Raw genomic sequence first — 22,937 nt, forward strand, 5'->3', positions numbered from 1 at the left:
TACACCCGATAAGATCAGTTACAACAATATAGTGACTCGTGAGAGAAGGAGGGGATCACGACGTGGATGGAGTCGTGGGCGCGCATGCATGCGTGGGCGCAGTCCCTCCCGAGCGATCCGTGCGCGTGGGCGCCGTCCTTCCCGAGCGCTCTGGGCGAGGCCGTTGTCCTCCTGACAACCGAGGCCCAGTGGCAGATGTGTTTACAGTCCGAGTGATTTCGCTATTGCGGTCCTATTTTTTTAAGGCGCCCCACAAGAAAGTAACCAGGCCTGGTATTATTCCTGCCCGGCCTGGCCCGGCCCGGAACTTCGCGATCCCATCTGACTTTCTTTGTCGCTCCATTCGTGGTCACCACCACCACCACACCCGTTTCCCCGGAAACCCCACAGAACCCTGCAACCACCTCCGCGCGCCGCCGCTCGCCATGGCTGCCGCCGCCGCCAGGGCAGGCGGCCGCCCGTGGCGCGTGATCCCGCGGCCGGTCATGGAGACCGTCCTCCACAACCACGCCCTCCACCCGCGCGTGCCGCAGCCGCTGCTCCTCCACGGCCCCCGGGGCGTCGGCAAGTCCACGCTCCTCCTCAACCGCCTCCTCCCTCAGTGGTCCGAGCCCCCGCACTACGCCGCCTTCGTCGACTTCCTCCACCCCTCCCCCAGTTCCCCTGCTCATGCGCCCTGGTCTCTCCTCGCCGACACGCCCCCCTCCCTGCCCTCTCTCCGCCTCCGGCTCGAGTCCGCGCTGGAGGAACTCACCCGCGCCGCAGTACTCCGAGGTGCCGTCGGTTCCAAGGACGTGCTCGCCGCGCTCTCGCGGTCCCACGGCCTCCACACCGTGCTCTCTCGCCTCGCGGGCCCTGCCTCCCGGCGCGGCCAGGGCACTAACTCGGTTCCGGTGCTCTGGGCAAGGGCTGTCCTAGCTGCAACCTCCTCGGCCCGTGGTGACGACCCCACCTTCCGCATTGGCGAGGGGGAGGCAACGAACTGCTCCATGGAGGAGAGGGCGTACATGCAGGAGGCCATGGCGGCGCTGCGTGTGGCCAAGGAAGTTCTCGGGATGCAAGAGGGATGGAGGAAGGAGGCGGTGCGGGAGATGAATAGGACAGGCCGGTTCTCCCGTCCACTGGCCAATTCGGCCACAGACTGGCCATGCCTCTTGCTGGATGTGTTGTCAGGCGCAGCCGAGGAGGATTTTTTCCAGGTATAATTTTGTGTGACTTCAGTTGGTGCGAGGGTTCATGAGGACAATGTGAGGCAGTGTGCCAGTGATGACATTGTTGATGTGCAGCCAAAGCTGGTGCTGAACAACGTTGATGCCCTGAGGAAGGCGACATGCGAGGACGATACAATGGTGCCCGCAGCAGTGTACCATGACAGCTTCATTTGGAGGGTGATAGCACTCGGTGCTAATGAACAGTGCTTACCAGTCATCATGTCCACCTCAGATGGGTAAGTGTCTGCCTGTATGTTTCTGCATGCTATGTTTGATGAATGTTGCATTACTTGAATGAACAGAATGCATAGAGACTAAATGAATGCTCAAAGACTTGCAAGTTGCAACAAGATTAAGAAATTTGTATTGCCTTAGCATACGGTTCTGACCTACTTTGTTGGTTTGTTGTACTATCCACAATACAGATGCACAATTTATCTGTTGATTCAAATGCTAAGAACAGTCTCCATGTAAATTGATAAAATTAATTTTCCTTTTGAAACCATTGCAGATACTATTCTTCCCAAGCATTCGTCGATTTTGGTTTTCCTAATATCTTCATTTCTCGTGAGGTATGCTTAGTTTACTTTTGGACTGTTGTGCTTTTTCCTCGTTTGCCTAAAGTCATGATTACTTTATACCACAGACGTTTGGTTGGACACCACAAGAAGCTAAGCTGCATATGGTTTCTGAGTTCTTCAGTGAACAGGAGGTAGTAAGATTTTATACTTGCTAATTCCGTTTCTTTTCTCCCTTGTGCAAACTGCGTGCATAATTTCCTTCTGATGTTTATTGAAGTTATAGTGGAAAGTCGTTGATGAGCTTCTTGGACCAAACCCACGACAATTATGTGAGATATATATGCTAAAGCAAAAGGCGAATGGCCCAGAGTAAGTAGCATTACTGCTTTTATCAATTAATTCTATAAACTGTCGCTTACAACGGAAGTGTTCGAAGTCTTTAGTCCTCGAGCCTTATTATTTTCAAAAATAACAGTCCCTCTGTTCTTAAATCCATGTCATTTCAGACATGGGCAATCTCTAACATCCAACTTTGACTGTTACTTCTCATCCCACACAGATATCTTAGTAAGAAACTGATAAACGCTAATATTATAAAATGACGAATCTAATAGTACTAATTTTGCGTGTCAAAACTGAATATTTTCTTTATATATCATCAGTCAAAATTAAAAAAGTGTGATTGCAGACATCATCTATTTCCTCATGTTGGTAGTAATCTTCAGCAGGTTAATAGTTTGCAGTTAAGTCTATTGAGTGGCAGAGTTCCATCATATTTTAAGGATTCCAAACATAGTATGTTAAGAGCATCAACCTCAGTCTGTTTGGCACTGCCATGCGTTCATACTTCATGTTACTGCTATTGTTGTTTAATATCCATTTGATTGCAGGGTTTTGCATGACTCAAACATTGAGGAAATTATTGACACATACCTGGCACACTTGCAAGTAAGTAAATGTTTTAATCACAGCTGAGGCACCTACACTGTATGAGATGTCATTCTCCTCATCCTGGAAAGCTTTAGTTATTTCTACTTCGCGGATCTGCTCTTTTATTGAAAGTGTGTACTTTTGCATTCAATATCGAAACTAGGAGAAAGCAGCCAATATAAGAGGTAAACGAGCATGACCTCTGTTCCATTTCTGCTCACCAGGTATCTGTTGTGAATCCCGCAATGCAAACAGCATTAAGTATGGTGCAGAAGTTTGCTTCTGATGTACGCGAGGGTAAAGTACCAGAGAACAGATTGTCTTTTGGCGCGCCTTGGAGACATCCACCTCGGGCTGACAATCCTGACATGTGCTACAAGTGGGCAAAGATTCAACTGATGGATTTTGTCCAGTCTTATGTAAACACAGAATTTGGGGTAACTATTACTTTCCTTCTACTACCCAGGCAATTGCATTTCTACAGTAATAAAAATATGGATGTCACATAATAGGGGAAGTGACAAAGTTAGATTGAAATGATAAGATAGTATATCTTCAAAGTTCAAAAGCTCTAGGCGAAGTTCTCATTTTACATCATGTATTTTGTGGATTTCCGGAGTTTTAGAGTTCTTATTTGTGTGTTTTGTAGTTGAATTACCTAGCAGATGATAGCCTGGAAATATTGGATGATCCTGCAGCAGTCGCCATGATGGAGGTATTTCGATCATTTTGCATCAGATACTCAATAGTAGAATCTGTGACAGTTAAACATTTTTAGGTTTGGCCATCGGAATAGAAAACATCAGCAACATCTACAAAGCTAAATTGATATTGCCAGATCTAGCATCAAATACAAATATATTTTTATAATGCATACATTTGAATCAACAATTTTAGATGGTCAAAATGCCACCGTGGAAGCCATGTCAATGTCTAAAACTACCTACATTGCAAACTCTGATGGAGTATTGGCCTGATGGTAGGATGCTTATATGTTTGATGTTTGCTAGGTTGGCTTACTTTATCAACAGAGAGATCCATCCTTTGTGCGACCAATCACACGTGGGATTCAGCGTTGTCTTGCTAGATGGTGCGTTCTTGTACTTATGTGTGGTATTGTAAATGTTTTGTTTCTTATGGAACTTTTTTGTGGTTATGCGAAGGCTTGTTCAGCAGAGACTAGAGTTGACCCTTCAAGAATCAATATCATTCTCATGGCAACGTGTAATTCGTGGGCGAAGCTATCGACACTTGATGAAGGAAGTCGGCTACAAGTAACAAGGTATATAAGAAGTTCCCAAATATCCATTAATTCGTTTGAACTTGAAGTGGGGATCTTACACTTCATTTGTTATACAGTTTATGCCAAGAAAAAACAGGTTAATTTCATAATGTGGAACTGACGTGTGATTTTGATGGACTTATATAATATTCATATAAGAACGTTTGAAGCATATATGATTTTGCGATCACTCACATGCACATGTAAGTTTTTTCACCTGTCATAACCATTCGCTATTTTCTGTTCAACCAGTTAGTAACCCAGTATGTATGGATCATTATAGATTTGAATAATAATTCCGTATGTTCAGCTTTCCTCTAATCGGTTACCTCAATCTGTAGCATTACACCATCTGGTGTGAAAATTCACAGCCGTATATAGTATGCCACATCAAGCATTTTCCATTAAATGAAGCAAAGTGTAATTAGCAAACAACAGTCGTTTCTTTTGAAGAGGACCTCACTTTCAAACCACAAACTCTTGTCAAAGAGAACGACCGTCCCTGTAGTTTGTGTTCCTGTAACCTGGTGATTGTTTGGCCATAATGTTTGCATCCAAATGTGTCCTACCTTGTGCTCACTTGATGTCCTATTTAATTTTATTTATTTGCTAGAAGCTGCTAAATTGTGCTGCATATCAAAAATTTCCCTGCCCTTTTCTTCATCTTCAATAAGCCTCTCTCTAATTCCCTTGCCCTTGAGCATCTCATCATGGCCTCACCTTCCTCATTTTTGTGTTTGTTCAAACCCCAAAACTGAAATCACTAGCTTCTCTTCTCCGTGCATTCCATTTGGCCATCGCCTGCCTGTCGTGGCCTTGAATATTTTCATGCCGTGATTGATTTCCCTCTCTTCTTCTTGCACCTAGGTTGTGTGTGCGTGTGTGTTTCTCTCCAATACTCGGGAAACTCTGTCTGATCCAAATTAAATTGTTTTAGAATCTGTGCCAGTGGATCATTTTTAGGTTTAGCCTTCCATCGTTTAATATATGTACAATTATTTCTATACCAGGCAACATATTTTTGTAGAAACTAATAGTCTAAGTGTCACCTTGGACTTGGATACATGTCAGAATCCAAAAAACTTACATTTGGGATCATAGGGAGTTCTACTTTAATTAGATTGCATATGCTGCCAAATGCGTGATCATAGGGATCATAAGTTTGCAGCGTTAATTTGCCAATGCCGTCCAAGTGTGATGTCGACGATGAAGCCAATTTTTAGGCCCATCATTTCAACTAGCTCCGTAGATCCTTAAGTTTGGAAGCTTGTGGTGTTCCAATCAGAATGTGGTCCTGCTAAGCCAATGGAGAGCATCCAACTGTAAGTATAAGTTTGTGCCGATTTAGCATTCTCATGCTGTTCGCTTTCTACTCAGCTTGATAGGCAGATACAGTAAGGAACATTTGAATACATTGGATGGGGATCCAACGATATTAGACATTTCAAGTAGGAAATTGGGCTTTGATGTCTTCATGGATCAGTAGTATGGTGCAGAGTTAGGAATGCCTTTTCTTTCTCGAATGTGAATATTTGGAAGAAGACAGTGGTTCAGCTTCATCAACGAGTATTAACATCCCACTAGCATTTTTTTCTTCTAATATCCTCATTTGCATGCCACATACTATTCTCTAACGATTGATGTTTCATTCAGTATTACCTAGTTGCATATTCCACAAACGAAATGGTGGAGGGTGCGTTTGGTTTGAGTCTTTGAGCCCAAGTTTGACATATCAAAATTTTGTTTGCCCATGGGTTGGCTTATGCTGGCAAGAACAAATGCACTAGAGGCAAAAGGAGCATTGGCATGTTTAAAGTTTGGCATCCATCCAAAGTTCCAAACAAAGACCAATTTTTTGGGCATGACTGAAAAATTGGTAGGGTATATGTTGGCCACAATTAAACATACCCAAATTGTCTGTAGACAAAACATAATAACCATTGTGTGCTCTTAAAAGAGAAATAAAAGTGCATTCGTTTGCATACTTCAGCTCTTGTCCTGGAAATTTGCATATCATTAGAGCGATACTTTGTTGCTCAGGCTGTTCAACCTTTCCTGCCGTTTGTTTTTCAGGACGGCTGAGGAATTTTGCAGGTCGCCGGAGGTGGACATCTATTTTAACTAGGAGATCAATCATAGTGGCACTGTGGTTCTTTTAGGTTTATATTCATACATCGTTCTGGATGAAGATTGCCGGCTTTCCATGTCACGAACTGGGAATCTCGCCCAAGTGGGACCGGAAGTCGACACGAAACCCGCTCTGTCTTGGACGTACGATGGCAATAGCAAAAGATAGCACTATTACAATTTTTGGGGGGCATGTTTCTGTAACTAAATATATGATCGAATTCTGCGCCAGTTCATGATCTGACTTGCTCATACGCGCATGATACTACTTTCACTCATAGCGTAGTGGAGTAGAATGAGCATGTGCGCTGTGTCGTGTCATGTGGAACTGGCTGGTCTGCTGAATGTATGTTTGTTACAGTAATTCTTTCGGAATAAGAGGGCGGCCCTTGACTTGATTCCCAACAGATTAATCTAATGATGGAATGAGAGGGCGGCCCTTTGTTGGCACTAGAGTTTTTGAGGGGATTATTAGGGATAATACCCACAGGGATTGGGTGAAACCCCTACTCCACCCAATCCCATCAAATCCTCATTTATCCCCAATCCACTAGGGAGGGGTAGTGTATTGAGTATTCAGAAAAATACATTAGAGTTAGGGGAATTCTAGGGAAAAGTGGGGATAAAATCGGCCAATACATTAGAGTTTGGGGAATTCTAGGGAAAAGTGGGGATAAAATCAGCCAATTGCACTAGAACCAAACGGGCTTTTATGGATAGGAGGGGTTTGAGTTTTTTTTAACACAGTAGAGGCGCAAGCCCTCATAAATACGCGCATACAATCACCTCTATAAACGTGGACATGGACATCCTATTTCTATGAGCACCTTGAAGACACTGAGCCGACGTATTATAAGACTTGAACCCTGATAGGGCTGGGGATACCAACTGTCCCTCTAACCAATCAACCACAGGTTGGTTCGCGGAGGGGATTTAAGTTTGACCAGGGTAATCCTTACCAATCCCTAAAAAAAATTACATTACTAAAGAAATATACGCTCTTATATTTCTTTATAAAGAGAGTATCAAACAAGGCCTGAGGGTGTGAACCAATTCATTCCCGATTTGTTGAACCATCTATTTAGTGCTTGGCTTTTCGAAAAGTTTTCTTGTTACTTGGGAAAAAAACTGGTGTTAGAGCATCTCCAACAGGGGCACAAACAAAAGTTTCGCACGCTAAAATAGTTTTAGCGCGCTACTGTAGCACTTTTAGCGCGCCGGAGTCAACATTGGTTTACCAGATGTCCAAAAACGTGCGCAAAAAAAAAACACCAGTGCAAATTATGAAGCGCGCGTAATCCGGTGCCCCAAATTTACAGCTTCTGATGGCATTTTTTAGCACGTGCCCAAACTTTTTTTTTGCACGTGCACTATTTTACAGCTTTTGCTAGAGCAGTCTAGCGCCCAAAAAATGCGAATTTTAGTGCGTGGAGCAGTTTTTGTGCACATGTTGAAGATGCTCTTAAGAGGGCAAATGTTTGCTAGCTAGGTCGTGTCTTTCAATAATCAGTGCCCAACTTTGGAGGCAATTATTTTAAACACACAGCTTCATAGGGATAATTAATCACTTTTACAGGTGAAAGATCATGGATGTCCCCTAGAGGGGGGGGGGGGTTTGAATAGGCGCTTTAAAATAATTATGGTTTAGGCTTGAACACATGCGGAATAAACCAAGCGGTTAATTTGTCAAACACAAAACTTACAACAACCAGGCTCACCTATGTGCACCAACAACTTATACTAAGCAAGATAAACAACTATGTGATAGCAAGATGTATGACAAGAAACAATACGGCTATCACAAAGTAAAGTGCATAAGTAAAGGGCTTGGGTAAGAGATAACCGAGGCACGCGGAGACGACGATGTATCCCGAAGTTCACACCCTTGCGGATGCTAATCTCCGTTTGGAGCGGTGTGGAGGCACAATGCTCCCCAAGAAGCCACTAGGGCCACCGTAATCTCCTCACGCCCTCGCACAATGCAAGATGCTGTGATTCTACTAAGGGACCCTTGAGGGCGGTCACCGAACCCGTACAAATGGCAACTCTTGGGGGCGGTCACCGAATCCGTACACTTTGGCAACCCTTGGGGGCGGTCATCGGTACCCGTCAAATTGCTCGGGGCGATCTCCACAACCTAATTGGAGACCCCGACGCTTGCCCGGAGCTTTACACCACAATGATTGAACTCCGAACAACACCAACCGTCTAGGGTGCCAAGGCACCCAAGAGGAACAAGCTCTAGGGTGCCCAAACACCCAAGAGTAATAAGCTTCTCAAACATCACTTCCACGTATCACCGTGGAGAACTCAAACCGATGCATCAAATGCAATGGCAAGGGCACACAGAGTGCCCAATTCCTTCTCTCTCAAATCCCACCGAAGCAACTAATGCTAGGGAGGAAAATGAGAGGAAGAACAAGAAGGAGAACACCAAGAACTCCAAGATCTAGATCCAAGGGGTTCCCCTCACATAGAGGAGAAAGTGATTGGTGGAAATGTGGATCTAGATCTCCTCTCTCTTTTCCCTCAAAAACTAGCAAGAATCCATGGAGGGATTGAGAGTTAGCAAGCTCGAAGAAGGTCAAAAATGGGGGAAGAACACGAGCTCAAAGGATAAGGTTCATTGGGGAAGAAGGCCTGCTTTTATAGGTGGGGAAAAATCCAACCGTTATGCTCACAGCCCGCACAGAGCGGTACTACCGCTCCAAGGAGCGGTACTACCGCTAGGGCGGTAATACCCCTTTGAAAAACAACAACGAGGAGGCAAAAGGCCAGTAGAACCGCCGGAGCGGTACTACTGCTCGTCCTCACGGTACTGCCGCAGATGGTAGCGGTACTACTGCTTGCGAGCGGTACTAAAAAAATACATCCGGGCCTACCACCGCAAGACTTGGGACGAGTTTTTGGTCCGGAGCAGTACTACCGCTGTAGGAGCTGCGGTAGTACCGCTCTGGAGCGGTAGTAAAAAATTACATCCTCTCCAATTCGTGGTAGTACCGCTGCAGCCTTTTCAGAACACCAAAACTGCCATAACTTTTGCAAACGGACTCCGAATTCGATGAAACCAAGTTTGTTGGAAAGCTAGCGACAAGGGCTAACACAATATTCAAAGAAATATCAATAAGAAGAAAATGAGAAAAAGCCCATAAGAAAATGGTGAGAACCCTTCCTCAGAAAAGACCGGTAAAACCTCCAACACCGAAAACATCATAGAAGATGCATGCGAACTCCGTTTTCGATGAACTCAAGCTTGTCATCAAGATGACCATAAGCTCTAAGACTCATGAAGAGAATCAAACAAGAACCAAGAAAGATGATGCAAGGATGCAATGGTTTGAGCTCTCTACTAACAATACGATCAAGCTACCAACTTGAGAGCCCCCCTTGATAGTATGGCAAACGATCCTATAACCCGGTCTCCAAACTACCACCATGAGACCGGTAAAATAGAAAACCTATCAAGGGCAAACCTTTGCCTTGCACATGGTACACTTGAGCTAGATGATGACGATCTTGACTCCCTCAAGTTGGACCACCTTTCTTGATTGCGTTGGCTCGATGAAGACTAGATGATTGCTCCCCCATAGTCCACTATGGGTGAGCCACTCTTCGGCACATCTTCACAAGTCCATTGTCACCATAATGGACGGCAAGCTTCAAGCACTTGATCTCTTCGCGATGATCCACTTGAACTTGCACACGGCAATCTTGATGACGATCACCACTTGATGTCATCCTCTCCATGGGTTGAGTGATATCTTCCTCTTGACGCAAGCCCATGAACACGTACCTAACCCCACGTAGAACTCTCACATAGACCATGGGTTAGTACACAAAGCACAATGGACAATGCTTACCAAACCATGGGATCACTTGATCCCTCTCGGTACATCTTCTACGCTTTGTGAGTTGATCAACTTATTCACTCTTGACTTAGTCTTGATCAACCTTGAATCTTTCCAACTCTCTTCATTTGGATGATGTCTTGAAGGTAAACATGAATGATCACACAATCTTCTTCTTCAAGACATGCTTACAATAAGCTCAACTCTCACATGACCAAGCTTTGGATAATTCCTTAATAGCACCTTGGTCAACACAAACTCTCCTTGAAACCAACACATGTACTCCAAGAAAAGCCTATGGACAAAACCTTCAAATATAACTCAAGGCAACCATTAGTCCATAGAGATTGTCATCAATTACCAAAACCAAACATGGGGGCACCGCATGTTCTTTCAATCTCCCCCATTTTGGTAATTGATGACAATCACTTGAAAGAGAGTTTATACAAGGAATTATGCATCACCATGCACTGCAACAACCAATAATGCATGCGAATGAGATGCAAAAGCTAAGGAAACATAAACCAAAGCTTCTCCACAAAACTCTCTGAAACTTCTCCCCCATTGGCATCGATTGCCAAAATGGGCGAAAAGCTTAGAGGGCCAATATAGATTGTGGTCCTCCATAAATTGTGTATTTCTCAACAAGAGAGTGGAATGCAATACACACATCCAACGGTAAATACTTGGAGGAAGACAAACTATATTGAGGCCCAAAGATTGCAAAAGGAAGATATGCCACAAAGACATAACAAAGAGAGAAACAAGCAATCAAACAATCAAAAGATATCTATTGAAGCAAGCTATCAAAAGATACCAATTGAACCAACTAGGCCAATGATCCTATGAGCCACATGAATAAAGGATATTATGATAAGAGCAAAGAAGTGTTCTAAGGAAACTAGAGTAGCTCCCCGTGATTTGTGCACGCATAAGAATTTTTGTATTTGGATACAAAGTGCACAAAATAGGATCATAGCTTCCCCAAAATCAACAGAAACTTACAACAAGTGCAAGTGAGCATATAGGAAACAAAGCCTAGTACTTACAACAAACATATGGTTGAGCAACAAGTAAAAGAGGCAACTTAAGAATGGGCTCAACCAAAATGATGTGTGTGAGTCAAGGCAATGCACTTGAGAAGACTAATGTAGCATTAAGCATCAATAAAGTATTGAAAGAATGAGGCACACGGTGCAAGGCCTATCATTTCCACATACAACTAGCAAATGGGTTCACAAGCTAACTAATAAGCATATAAAGAACCTATGCTTGTGATAACCCGTGGTGAAGATAGAAGATGAAAGCCTCATCAAGACGAGGGATACCAATTAAGATGAAAAAGCATTGTAGAGATAAGCATGAGGAAAATAATCTTCACCACACAAGAGTGCATCAAGATGCAACGAGATACGATACACACTCAAGGCAAAAGCTTTCACGGAGTCACCAAAGAAATAACATAAGAAAGACAAGGTGGACGTGAAAGAAAGGATATCATCTAGAGATGTAATTTCTCTCAAGTGTATATGGTTCTAGGTAGACGAGATCATGATGATATATATCTACAAAGAAGGATGTACACCCGAAATAGTTACAACACGAAGGAACAAGATATCCAAGAGGAAGTCATACATATACCAGTAAGATATTTGCTTGGAAGCATAGCACATGGCTAGATATGGTCTTATAGTATATAAATGAATTCCTACCACACACCCATCAAAGACATCACAACTAGCAACATGAGATCATTGTTGAGATGCTTTGAGAAAGGAAACAAGGTATCACAAGATGGAATGAATATCATGCCAAGATGCAACCTACACAAGGTTGAATGCAAGAAAGGAATGCATGAATAGATACTTGTTACCGAGATATCATTGGAAGGATGTAGAAGAAACCAATTGAAGGTAGTAGATAGTTCATTGATCATCCTAGCTTGAGTCCAATAAGCACATGGTGACACCACCTTCCTTGTGAGTGAGCCGAGCATCCAATGCATCTCGAATTGTTCCTAGAACAACAACACAAACAAAATGGTACCCAAACTCATTGGGACCAAAGAGTTAGAGAACCAACAATACATAGGACAAACTCCACATAAATATGTGCATATAGGTATGAAAATGAGCTTCATGCACATCTCATCCAATTTGAGACTTGGTGGAGTTCCCTATATATTGGGTCAAAGAAAGAAAGCATGCCAAAGAAACTACATGAAGTTAATATGCATGCTCAAGACTTTCAAGAACTGATACCAAATGACAAAGAAAAAAAAACAAGTGAAGAAAAGATACCAAATGAATAACTCATCACTTGGAGGATATCCATAATAGATACATCGAGGAATGAGATATCCGATGATACACACTAAATAAAAGATATCAAACCCCCAAAAGAGAGGATGGTTCCAAACAAACCAAGCTCTCTACAAAGTTTCATGATAGCACAAAGTACCCAAAAGAAACGACTTGCCTTCCACCGACACACACTTGAAAAGGATCACAAGATGAGTGTTTTATAGAAAATAGGATAGCTCCCCCAACACTAGTGCATTATAGAGAAATTGCATTTGAATACAAAATGCATGATGTGGGATCGCCACTTTCACTATATCTAGAAAACACTAGACAAGATCAAGAAATAAACAAGATCCACAAGTGGTATGGAAGACAAAGGGAGTTGATACAATCCTTGGCAAGAGAAAAGGCAAATAAAAAGTAAAAGCCAATGTAAATATGATCAATAAATTCTACCACAAAAGTGAGTACCAATTGTCAAAAGACAAGAAGTAAATGGAAATAATTCCCGGTGGTAGATAGCAAGGATATCCGACATCATCTTCACACCAACCAAAAAGGAAATTGCAACTTGTAGAGCTAACATGCCACCTAGAAACAAGATAATTTACAATATCAGCTCTAGATGACAATATCTCAAATGTACACATTTTCTAGGCTAGTAATATACACATAGCATATTACTCCCCCATAATGTGATACCAATTAAAGATAGACAAGAGGCAATTAAAGGATCCAACAAGAGATAATTAATGGACTACTTAGAATTTGAATTTCACATGAGAAGACATACCACATAGCGACTAGATAATCTTGTAATATCAATACTAGATGGTATTCCTCATGTACACACATTTATAGGATTGTGAGGTGCACAAAGCACATCACTCCCCCACAATGGGATATTCCATTAATCTCTCACAAGAGCCAACTAATATATGACCAAGATGCACAAAGGCTCAACGAACGACACACATGTACATGATGTGCAAACCAACACGCACATACTTGATTGCTCAAGATAATCAAGTTGGAAGCACAACATATACAAACACATGCAAGAACGAAACCAAACATGCAAAGGGGCAAGTAACTATGAATGTAGACACTTTAAGCATGAGTTACCGCAAGGAGGAACATTGGATATAAGATAGAAACTTGATAATCCGAATGACTTGGCTTGAGACAATAAGAATGATGAAGTCCCCTTAATTCTTCATAATGTAGCCAAGTCTCCAATGACCTCCAATATCACCTATTGATCAAGTTTGAGCTTGTTGGTCCCCAACCAAGTTGGGTCCTAAGAGGTTAGTCACAATAGGCTTGGCTACCCAAATGGTTCTTTTCTTGACACCACTTTGAGCACCAACAAATTTGGCAAACACATTGCCAACATTATCCTTCCCAAGAGAATAGATATCATCAATAATAATTGGGTTGGATAAGTTACCACTAGTGCATGAAGAGGCGAGGTGACCTTTCTCGCGACATAGGTAGCAACGTCTACTCTTCACTTTCTTCTCACTTGATTTCTCAACTTGAGAAGCATAAGCTTGAGTCTTCTTGGGAAGAGGCTTTTCTTCAACTTGAGGTTGAGCATGAGAATGAACTTGTGGCCGCTTCCCTTGTTGCTTGTCACTAATGGGTTTCTTCTTCAATGGGCAAGATCTAACATGATGCCCTTCAATTTTGCACTTGAAGCAAATAATCTTGGCCGAATTCTTGACTTGTTCTTGGCCCTTCTTCTTGATCATCTTGGACTTCTTCTTATTGGAGTTGAATCCAAGTCCACCTTTGTCATTAGGGGATTTTTGCACACTCAAGATATTGTTGAGTGTGGATTTCCCTTCATGACTCTTTTCCAAGTCTTTCTTCAAAGAAGTGACTTGGGCCTTGAGCTCTTTGATTTCCTCTACATGGTTAGTCTCAACACAAGTACTAGAGGAAGTATAAGATTCATCGTTAGAGCAACAAGGCAAGGAAAGCAATTCATCACAAGATGTACCAATGTTATGCATGGATGAATCGCGAGGACTAGCACAAGGCAATATAGCATTTTGAATAAAAGTAGTGCTAGTATCCACATGAGGCTCACTAGATGTTACCTTAGCAAGAATGGCCTCATGAGCTAACTTTAGCACATTATGGGACACTAGAAGATCATCATGAGAGCTTGTGAGCTTTACATGATTTTCTTCCAACATCCCATAATTGCTAGATAGCAACTCAAGTTGAGCCCTTAGCTCAACATTCTCCTTCAAAATGGATGCTTCATAATATATAGAGTTAGTAGCACAAGCATCATCATTAACAACAAGAGGAGAGGACACCTTGGAAAGCTCTTTTGAATACGAAGCTTTAAGTTGAGCATGAGACTCGGTGAGTTTGATGAGCTCACTCTTAATGACCCTTGAGCCATTTTCGAGGTGCTCAAAGTCCTCAAGGAGTTTAGCATGTGCAACTTCAAGCTCCTCATTTTTAATTTCAAAATCATTGGCCACCTCAAGAGCTCTATCATGAGATTCCCTCACTCTAGATAATTCTAGAGCAAAAGTTTCCTCAAGAGATTCCTTGGTGGTTTGTTCAAGTTCGAGAGCTTGGGAGAGGTCCGCGATCTCATTAGCGTAATCACGCTCATGACCTTCCATTTTATCAATGGTGACCTCATGCTCCTTAAGACGAGATTCCAACTCATCAATATATTTCTTGCCCTCAATGGCAATGGACATGATTTCCATGAAGTTGGAACGAGCAATTTTATTTTTATTAAAGCTTTAAAAACCATTTCCCCCTTAATTTTTAAGGAGGCAACATTATCATTCTCTTCATCATTATCCTTATCATCATTAGCATCAACATCATCATCAAGAGACATATTGGGTTTCAAAGTAGGAGATACCTTTGAAGCCTTAGCCATAAGGCAAAAAGCAATAGATGATGATGTAGGATCCCTTGAAGCACCATTTAAAACCACATTTTGTTCCATGGAGTGTTGGGTTTCCTCTACATTGTTAGCACCACATGTGACGCCCCCGGTTTGACCGTACACTAAACATACACGCAAACGTGTACGATCAAGATCAGGGACTCACGGGAAGATATCACAACACAACTCTACAAATAAAAGAAGTCATACAAGCATCATATTACAAGCCAGGGGCCTCGAAGGCTCGAATACAAGAGCTTGATCATAGACGAGTCAGCGGAAGCAACAATATCTGAGTACAGACATAAGTTAAACAAGATTGCCTTAAGAAGGCTAGCACAAACTGGGATACAGATCAAAAGAGGCGCAGGCCTCCTACCTGGGATCCTCCTAACTACTCCTGGTCGTCGTCAGCGGGCAGCACGTAGTAGTAGGCACCTCCGGTGTAGTAGGAGTCGTCGTCGACGGTGGCGTCTGGCTCCTGGGCTCCAGCATCTGGTTGCGACAACCAGGTAGAAGGGATAGGGGGAAAAGAGGGAGAAAGCAACCGTGAGTACTCATCCAAAGTACTCGCAAGCAAGGAGCTACACTACATATGTATGCATTGGTATCAACTGGAATAAGGCTATCATATGTGGACTGAACTGCAGAATGCCGGAATAAGAGGGGGATGGCTAGTCCTTTCGAAGACTACGCTTCTTGCAGCCTCCGTCTTGCAGCATGTAGAAGAGAGTAGACTGAAGTCCTCTAAGTAGCATCGTATAGCATAATCCAATCCGATGATCCTCCCTTCGTCGCCCTGTGAGAGAGCGATCGCCGGTTGTATCTGGCACTTGGAAGGGTGTGTTTTATTAAGTATCCAGTTCTAGTTGTCATAAGGTCAAGGTACAACTCCAAGTCGTCCTGTTACCGAAGATCACGACTATTCGAATAGATTAACTTCCCTGCAAGGGTGCACCACATAACCCAACACGCTCGATCCCATTTGGCCGGACACACTTTCCTGGGTCATGCCCGGCCTCGTAAGATCAACACGTCGCAGCCCTACCTAGGCACAACAGAGAGGTCAGCACGCCGGTCTAAATCCTATGGCGTAGGGGTCTGGGCCCATCGCCCTTTGCACACCTGCACGTTGCGAACGCGGCCGGAAGCAGAACTAGCCCCCTTAATACAAGAGCAGGCTTACGGTCCAATCCGGCGCGCGCCACTCAGTCGCTGACGTCACAAAGGCTTCGGCTGATACCATGACGTCGAGTGGTGGCAGAGGCACGGCCTCATCGACAGGGCGTCTACGAGGCACGACGAAGAGAGGGGAGATGCCAGGGGGAGCCGAAGGCTCACATCGTTGCAGAGGAGGGCTCGGGGAGGCTGGAGGAACCCTGCCGGCGAGGTCCGGCGGCCGGATGGGCCGGCAGGTGTGAGGCCGAGTAGAAGGCTTGGGGGACACAACGCGGGGATGACGTCCTCAGCATGGGGCGAGGAGGAGGAAGCCATGGCTCGTGAGGCGTTGGTGAGCTTCGGCGGGGCGTGGCGATGATGGCGGCGGCCAGTGGTGTTGCAGGCGTTGCGCGAGGAAGACGAAGAAGCTGCAGGGCGGAGGCGGCGGTCCTCGCGCACGGGCGCACTTGTCGGGGCTACGGGGAGTAGCACCGGACGCGGCCGGGATGATGAGGCGCCGACGAGGGGGGAAAAGGGCTCCGGCGCGATGGTCGCGGGGGGGAGGACGGAGGCGCGGCGGGCCGCGGGGTTCGGGCGCCTCCGAGCGGCGGAGGCGTCAAGCGCCCCGATCCAATTCTGGATCGGGGGAGGGGGAGGACGAGGTGGGGGTGAGCGGCTGCTAGTGGGGGGATCGGGGGTTAGGGTTACGGGTGTGGGAGAGGTGGCCTTGTAGGCCAGAGAGGGGGTGCGGTTGGGCCGGTTGGCTAGCTGGGCCGCACGGCTAACTGGGCCAAGGCCCAGTCGGGAGGGGGGGTTGTTTTCCTTTTATTTTAGTAATTTTACTTTATTGTTTTATCATTATGCTCATTTAATTTTGTTTTACAAAATATATACAAAAGCACCTAAATCAGTGGGACTAGTTTTACCACTGCCACAAAAAGTCCACACCTAATTAAAATAGTTTAATACTCTATAAATTATGAAAGCCATTTATTTAAATGTTTAAGCTACTGTTTTATTTATTTTAGAGCATTTAAGCACTTTATCAAAGTTTGGTTTCTCTGCCACAATTACCTATGCAATATTTGGATTACTCCAAACATTTTAGTTTTAATATTTGAAAACTTTTATTGTTTGCCTCTATTTTGAATTTGAATTTGAATTGGTTTCGAACTAACGCGAGATTAACGACAATAACGGAGGTGACGTGGCGTTATTAGCAGAGGTTACTATAGCTTGATTATCCGGGCGTCACAATTCTCCTCCACTACAAGAAATCTCGTCCCGAGATTTAAGAGGTAGAGAAGGGGGGAAGGTCTAGTTACGAAATCCTAACGGATCTTCTCGAAGAAGTTAATCCCTTTCGTTGATGTCTTCAAGTCATTATTCCAGTGCATCATGATGAAGTTGTCGTCCTTTCTTCGGGAACTACATCGAACTTACGAATAGGTAAGGGGGTATTCCGGAAGAACGGGCCACTATAGTGTTGCTTATCTGGTAGATAACATCAGCGAAGGTGGCGGAAAGTAACTCTCGAATTGAAACCTTAGAAAATATCGAGAGCAAAGTAAGAAGGTATCATGAAAAGTTTCGGGCGGATAGGCAATCGTTCATTGCGTGAAATAGAGTGTGAAAGGTTTCAGAGCAATGGGACCAAGTCTTGTGTGTGATGCCAGAATAGATCACTCGGAAGGTGGCTCACGAATTACACACGAAACCAAGTGCAAGGGATAACCTTGAAACAGGGTGTACAAGAGAGTCAGGTTTCGATCCTATGGAACTATGGGTTATTGGCCCACCATGTGGGTTAAAAGTAGGAGGAGTGGTGACATCTTGCATGGTCATGATAGCAAGGCATGTCAGAGGGTAACCTGTCGACTATGTCGGCAACAATGTTGGTACCAAGGGCGAGGGACGAAGAGAACCATTTTCCTGCTCGTTGAAACGAGGCGGACCAACAGGCAAAGTTCTCGTCCATCGGTGGCTACCGGGAAGTCATCAACAATAGTAATAGGGTCTTACCGACACGGTTGGGCACCTATGTGTTTACATAAGCAGTAGAATATTGTTGCTTAGATCATATAGATCATCGGAAAGGCTAAACAAACCAATGTAAAGGAAATGTGAGCATCAGATTAACAGAACAATGGAAAGGAAAATGTGTTTAAACACATATTTCAAGGGTATATCCTCCCCAAGGACAAGCAGAGCATGATATCCATGTCAGGATATAATGTAGAAAACTCTGTAGGTAGGGAAGAGAATTTTCATGACATTACCCATACAGTGATGTTTGGATAATTGAGCGGGAAACATTTAGCACTGGGCTTCAAAAGTTCCTGTTGAAAATTGGAGCACCATAGACATGCTTCGAGATAGCATTGACATGGTCAACAGGTGAAGATCAGACTTTGGAAACAAAAAGGATCCATCAGGAACAACTTATAGAATAAGTCTTACAATTTCCTCATGGAAGAATGGCCAATATTGCTAAAAGGAAGAACTATAACTATAGGGCCTCCGGCCAGGTGGGCTAGGTATGACACCACCTTATCGGGTCATATAAAGACCAACGTTATAACTCTTGGAAATATGTTCCAACCATCATATCTGACCGAGATTCAGATTTGATTGGTGTCAGGATACCTCAGACTCAGGATGCCTGAGAAGAAAAGGTGCAATACAATTTGACGAGATGACATTGTGAGATTCTCAGAAATGATCTATGGAAGTGAGCTCTGAAACAAGAGTTCATCAGTAAACCAAGGAGAGGATGAGGAGGTGGCTGATAGGCTTAGCAACAAATCATCGAGATTTCCAAAGGATGGATTTCCACAATTAGGTGAACAAGGAAATATCATTTGTCGGATCAAATGATATAATGATGTATGCTCGAGGGAAACATAGACAACTGAACAATGATAGAAGGGTGCACCCAGGAATCTGGACTAGGTAGCACGGTTAAAATTTAGCACGATAATGATATAGCCAACCGGGCTAGGAATGACTTGAAGGATTATTAAACTCGTAAGCAATGAAAATTACTTATAGTTATTGAATCGGAGTACAGACTCAATTCACTATCGGTGTCCTTGAGTGTCTAACAACTCAGAATCCGGGGAAAATTTTGGAATCAGTGAGAAATAATACTTGAAGAAGAACTCATAAGAAGTTATGCAGTTCCGTGATAATCTCAAGATACCAGAGGGGGTAATACTCGACGACGGATCAAAGTAGAGGTTGGACTGGGGTATTGCTCTACAGAAGACAAGCGCTTAAACTTGCCCGAGAAATGGGATCAAAGAAGAACATATGGTCGGAACCACGATTGCAAGGATCAATTCACAGATACCAAATGATATTATATCAAGGGGATAGTTATTATTACAAGAAGCTTCCATGATAGGATATACATCATGTCCATGGGCATGAACACAAGTTCAAGGTCGACTCCCACTTCTTCAGTGTATAACCTTTCATTCACTTCTCTTTTTCGAAGAAGTTGTAGGGTTGAATTATCTGGCAAAATACCAGACGACTATGACTCGTGAAAACTTTCGAGTTCACACATAATATGGAAGGCATAGGTTCAACCCATCGAGGCATCTTAGGACCATATACCACAATTTCAGGAATAAATAACACAAGCTCGAGAGTAGAGCATGCTGGAGAAAGCAGATGATACAATTTACCAAAGGCATTATGTATCCGAGGAAAGGCTCACAAGCTTATAGAATATGAAGGAATCTGTCGGATAAAATCCAACAAAGGATCTGGTGGTCCACAAGGGGTCTGATGTGAGCATCGGTACTCAACCCGAGGAAGAAGGAATACAAGGAGATCAGTTTATGGAAACAAGTGACTAACTCAAAGTTCAAATGCAAAGGAATTATCAATTCCAAGACAAGGGATCAGAAGCAATGCTCTGATTAGGGATGGATAAGTTGAATAGCCTTAGGGGTACAATCGACAGCAATTTGATTGGTCGAGATCCAGCTCATGTTTTAAAATAACGACTGAGCCGGAAAGATAATTTAAAAGGATCAACTGATGATTGCGTGCATTCGCACTCATGTTGAATCAATAGGATCAAAAAGATGATGCCTAAGGATACTAACGAATATTGCCAGACATATGGAAAGCATCCATAATGCAAGCAGACAAGTATTGCAGAGCAATAAGCTACTAAGGATTTTTGGAGGATCGAATAGTATTTCGAAGACCATTGTGAAACACATGAACAACCAGGGGATGAGCGGATACTCGATAAGTGCGAGAATTATCCGTAGGGGTATTCGGGTGACAAGAACAACAAGGCACTAAGCTCAAAGGATTATCGAAACAACGACGAGTATTTCGGGGTATCTTGTAATAACAAGACCAACTGGGAATAAAAGTAAGAACGACAGGTGTAAGTATTTATCCATAGGGATTTTTCGGTGGTAGGGAATTGCAAAAGCAACAGGCACAAGGTCTTAAGAAAATATCGAAGAGTATTGTCAAAATCTTCTGTCGAAGCAGTCGATCATCCGTAATGAAAGGGTTCTCCGGCAGGAAGTGGTAAAGATAGAGTTAGATTTTAGCAAAATCATTTAACCCGAATAGAAGAGTGATCAGTGTCCCAAAGTATAGACAAGGAGTAAAAGATCCGAATACCACCCAAATGGCGACGTGGGCCCGTAAGGCACACATCCATGTTAGTAAAAGTTTTGTAATGTCTAGACTTGATTTCGGCCAAGGAGTGTGGAAGGAGGATTCCTACAGGCAGTCGGCTCTGATACCAACTTGTGACGCCCCCGGTTTGACCGTACACTAAACATACACGCAAACGTGTACGATCAAGATCAGGGACTCACAGGAAGATATCACAACACAACTCTACAAATAAAATAAGTCATACAAGCATCATATTACAAGCCAGGGGCCTCGAAGGCTCGAATACAAGAGCTCGATCATAGACGAGTCAGCGGAAGCAACAATATCTGAGTACAGACATAAGTTCAACAAGATTGCCTTAAGAAGGCTAGCACAAACTGGGATACAGATCAAAAGAGGCGCATGCCTCCTGCCTGGGATCCTCCTAACTACTCCTGGTCGTCGTCAGCAGGCAGCATGTAGTAGTAGGCACCTCCGGTGTAGTAGGAGTCGTCATCGACGGTGGCGTCTGGCTCCTGGGCTCCAGCATCTGGTTGCGACAACCAGGTAGAAGGGATAGGGGGAAAAGAGGGAGAAAGCAACCGTGAGTACTCATCCAAAGTACTCGCAAGCAAGGAGCTACACTACATATGTATGCATTGGTATCAACTGGAATAAGGCTATCATATGTGGACTGAACTGCAGAATGCCGGAATAAGAGGGGATGGCTAGTCCTTTCGAAGACTACCCTTCTTGCAGCCTCCGTCTTGCAGCATGTAGAAGAGAGTAGACTGAAGTCCTCCAAGTAGCATCATATAGCATAATCCTATCCGATGATCCTCCCTTCGTCGCCCTGTGAGAGAGCAATCACCGGTTGTATCTGGCACTTGGAAGGGTGTGTTTTATTAAGTATCCAGTTCTAGTTGTCATAAGGTCAAGGTACAACTCCAAGTCGTCCTGTTACCGAAGATCACGGCTATTCGAATAGATTAACTTCCCTGCAGGGGTGCATCACATAACCCAACACGCTCGATCCCATTTGGCCGGACACACTTTCCTGGGTCATGCCCGGCCTCGTAAGATCAACACGTCGCAGCCCTACCTAGGCACAATAGAGAGGTCAACACGCCGGTCTAAATCCTATGGCGTAGGGGTCTGGGCCCATCGCCCTTTGCACACTTGCACGTTGCGAACGCGGCCGGAAGCAGAACTAGCCCCCTTAATACAAGAGCAGGCTTACGGTCCAATCCGACACGCGCCACTCAGTCGCTGACGTCACGAAGGCTCCGGCTGATACCATGACGTCGAGTGCCCATAACTGTCCCCGCGTAGATGGTTAGTGCGTATAGGCCAGTAGCCAGACTCAGATCAAATACCAAGATCTCGTTAAACGTGTTAAGTATCTGCGAACACCGACCAGGGCCAGGCCCACCTCTCTCCTAGGTGGTCTCAACCTGCCCTGTCGCTCCGCCTCAAAGTAACTGTCGGGGGCCATCGGGAACCCAGGCCCACCTCTACCGGGATGGAGCCACCTGCCCCTTCAGCCCCCATCTCCGAATAGTATCATAAGTAATGTAACTGTGTAAAGTATATAGTATATGCCCGTGATCACCTCCCGAAGTGATCACGGCCCAGTAGTATAGCATGGCAGATGGACAAGAGTGTAGGGCCACTGATGGAACACTAGCATCCTATACTAAGCAGTAGGATAGCAGGTAATGGTAACAACAGTAGTAGCAAGGACAGGCTATGCATCAGGATAGGAATAATGGAAAGCAGTAACATGCTACACTACTCTAATGCAAGCAGTATAGAGAAGAGTAGGCGATATCTGGTGATCAAGGGGGGGCTTGCCTGATTGCTCTGGCAAGAGAGAGGGGTCGTCAACACCGTAGTCGAACTGGGGGTCGCCGGTAGTCTCGGGGTCTACCGGAAAGAAGTAACGGAGGGGGAACACAATAAATAACAGAGAAATCAAAGCATCACAAAGCGTAAC

At 44.1% G+C, this 22,937-nt stretch overlaps 1 protein-coding gene across 3 annotated transcripts; it reads left to right on the forward strand.

Moving 5' to 3' along the window:
- Positions 1-325: 325 nt before the first annotated feature.
- LOC123103442 (uncharacterized) lies at positions 326-6,476 on the forward strand. Of its 3 annotated transcripts, XR_006449841.1 has the most exons (13): positions 326-1,199; positions 1,287-1,447; positions 1,723-1,783; positions 1,858-1,923; positions 2,016-2,101; positions 2,623-2,680; positions 2,887-3,099; positions 3,312-3,377; positions 3,673-3,752; positions 3,826-3,944; positions 4,022-4,147; positions 5,113-5,266; positions 6,018-6,476. XR_006449841.1 is itself a non-coding variant. In XM_044525033.1 (11 exons), the coding sequence occupies exons 1-10, from the start codon at positions 426-428 to the stop codon at positions 3,938-3,940; spliced, it is 1,680 nt and encodes a 559-aa protein (XP_044380968.1). In that variant the 5' UTR covers positions 326-425; the 3' UTR covers positions 3,941-3,944; positions 6,018-6,476. The 3 variants fall into 3 exon arrangements, 1 of the variants encoding a protein (XP_044380968.1); XR_006449840.1 differs by lacking the exon at positions 5,113-5,266; XM_044525033.1 differs by lacking the exons at positions 4,022-4,147; positions 5,113-5,266.
- The last annotated feature ends 16,461 nt before the right edge of the window (positions 6,477-22,937 follow it).

The sequence above is a fragment of the Triticum aestivum genome, chromosome 5A (assembly GCF_018294505.1).
Source record: "Triticum aestivum cultivar Chinese Spring chromosome 5A, IWGSC CS RefSeq v2.1, whole genome shotgun sequence".
In the NCBI taxonomy this organism is placed as follows: Eukaryota; Viridiplantae; Streptophyta; class Magnoliopsida; order Poales; family Poaceae; genus Triticum; species Triticum aestivum.

What these genes read in the sequence shown, in the direction of transcription:
- LOC123103442 (XM_044525033.1), top strand. Translation starts at nt 426, where the DNA reads ATGGCTGCCGCCGCCGCCAGGGCAGGCGGCCGCCCGTGGCGCGTGATC. An exon ending in AGTTCTTCAGTGAACAGGAG is followed by an intron (nt 1,924 to 2,015) that starts GTAGTAAGATTT and finishes TTGAAGTTATAG; the next exon opens with TGGAAAGTCGTTGATGAGCT. An exon ending in CATACCTGGCACACTTGCAA is followed by an intron (nt 2,681 to 2,886) that starts GTAAGTAAATGT and finishes TCTGCTCACCAG; the next exon opens with GTATCTGTTGTGAATCCCGC.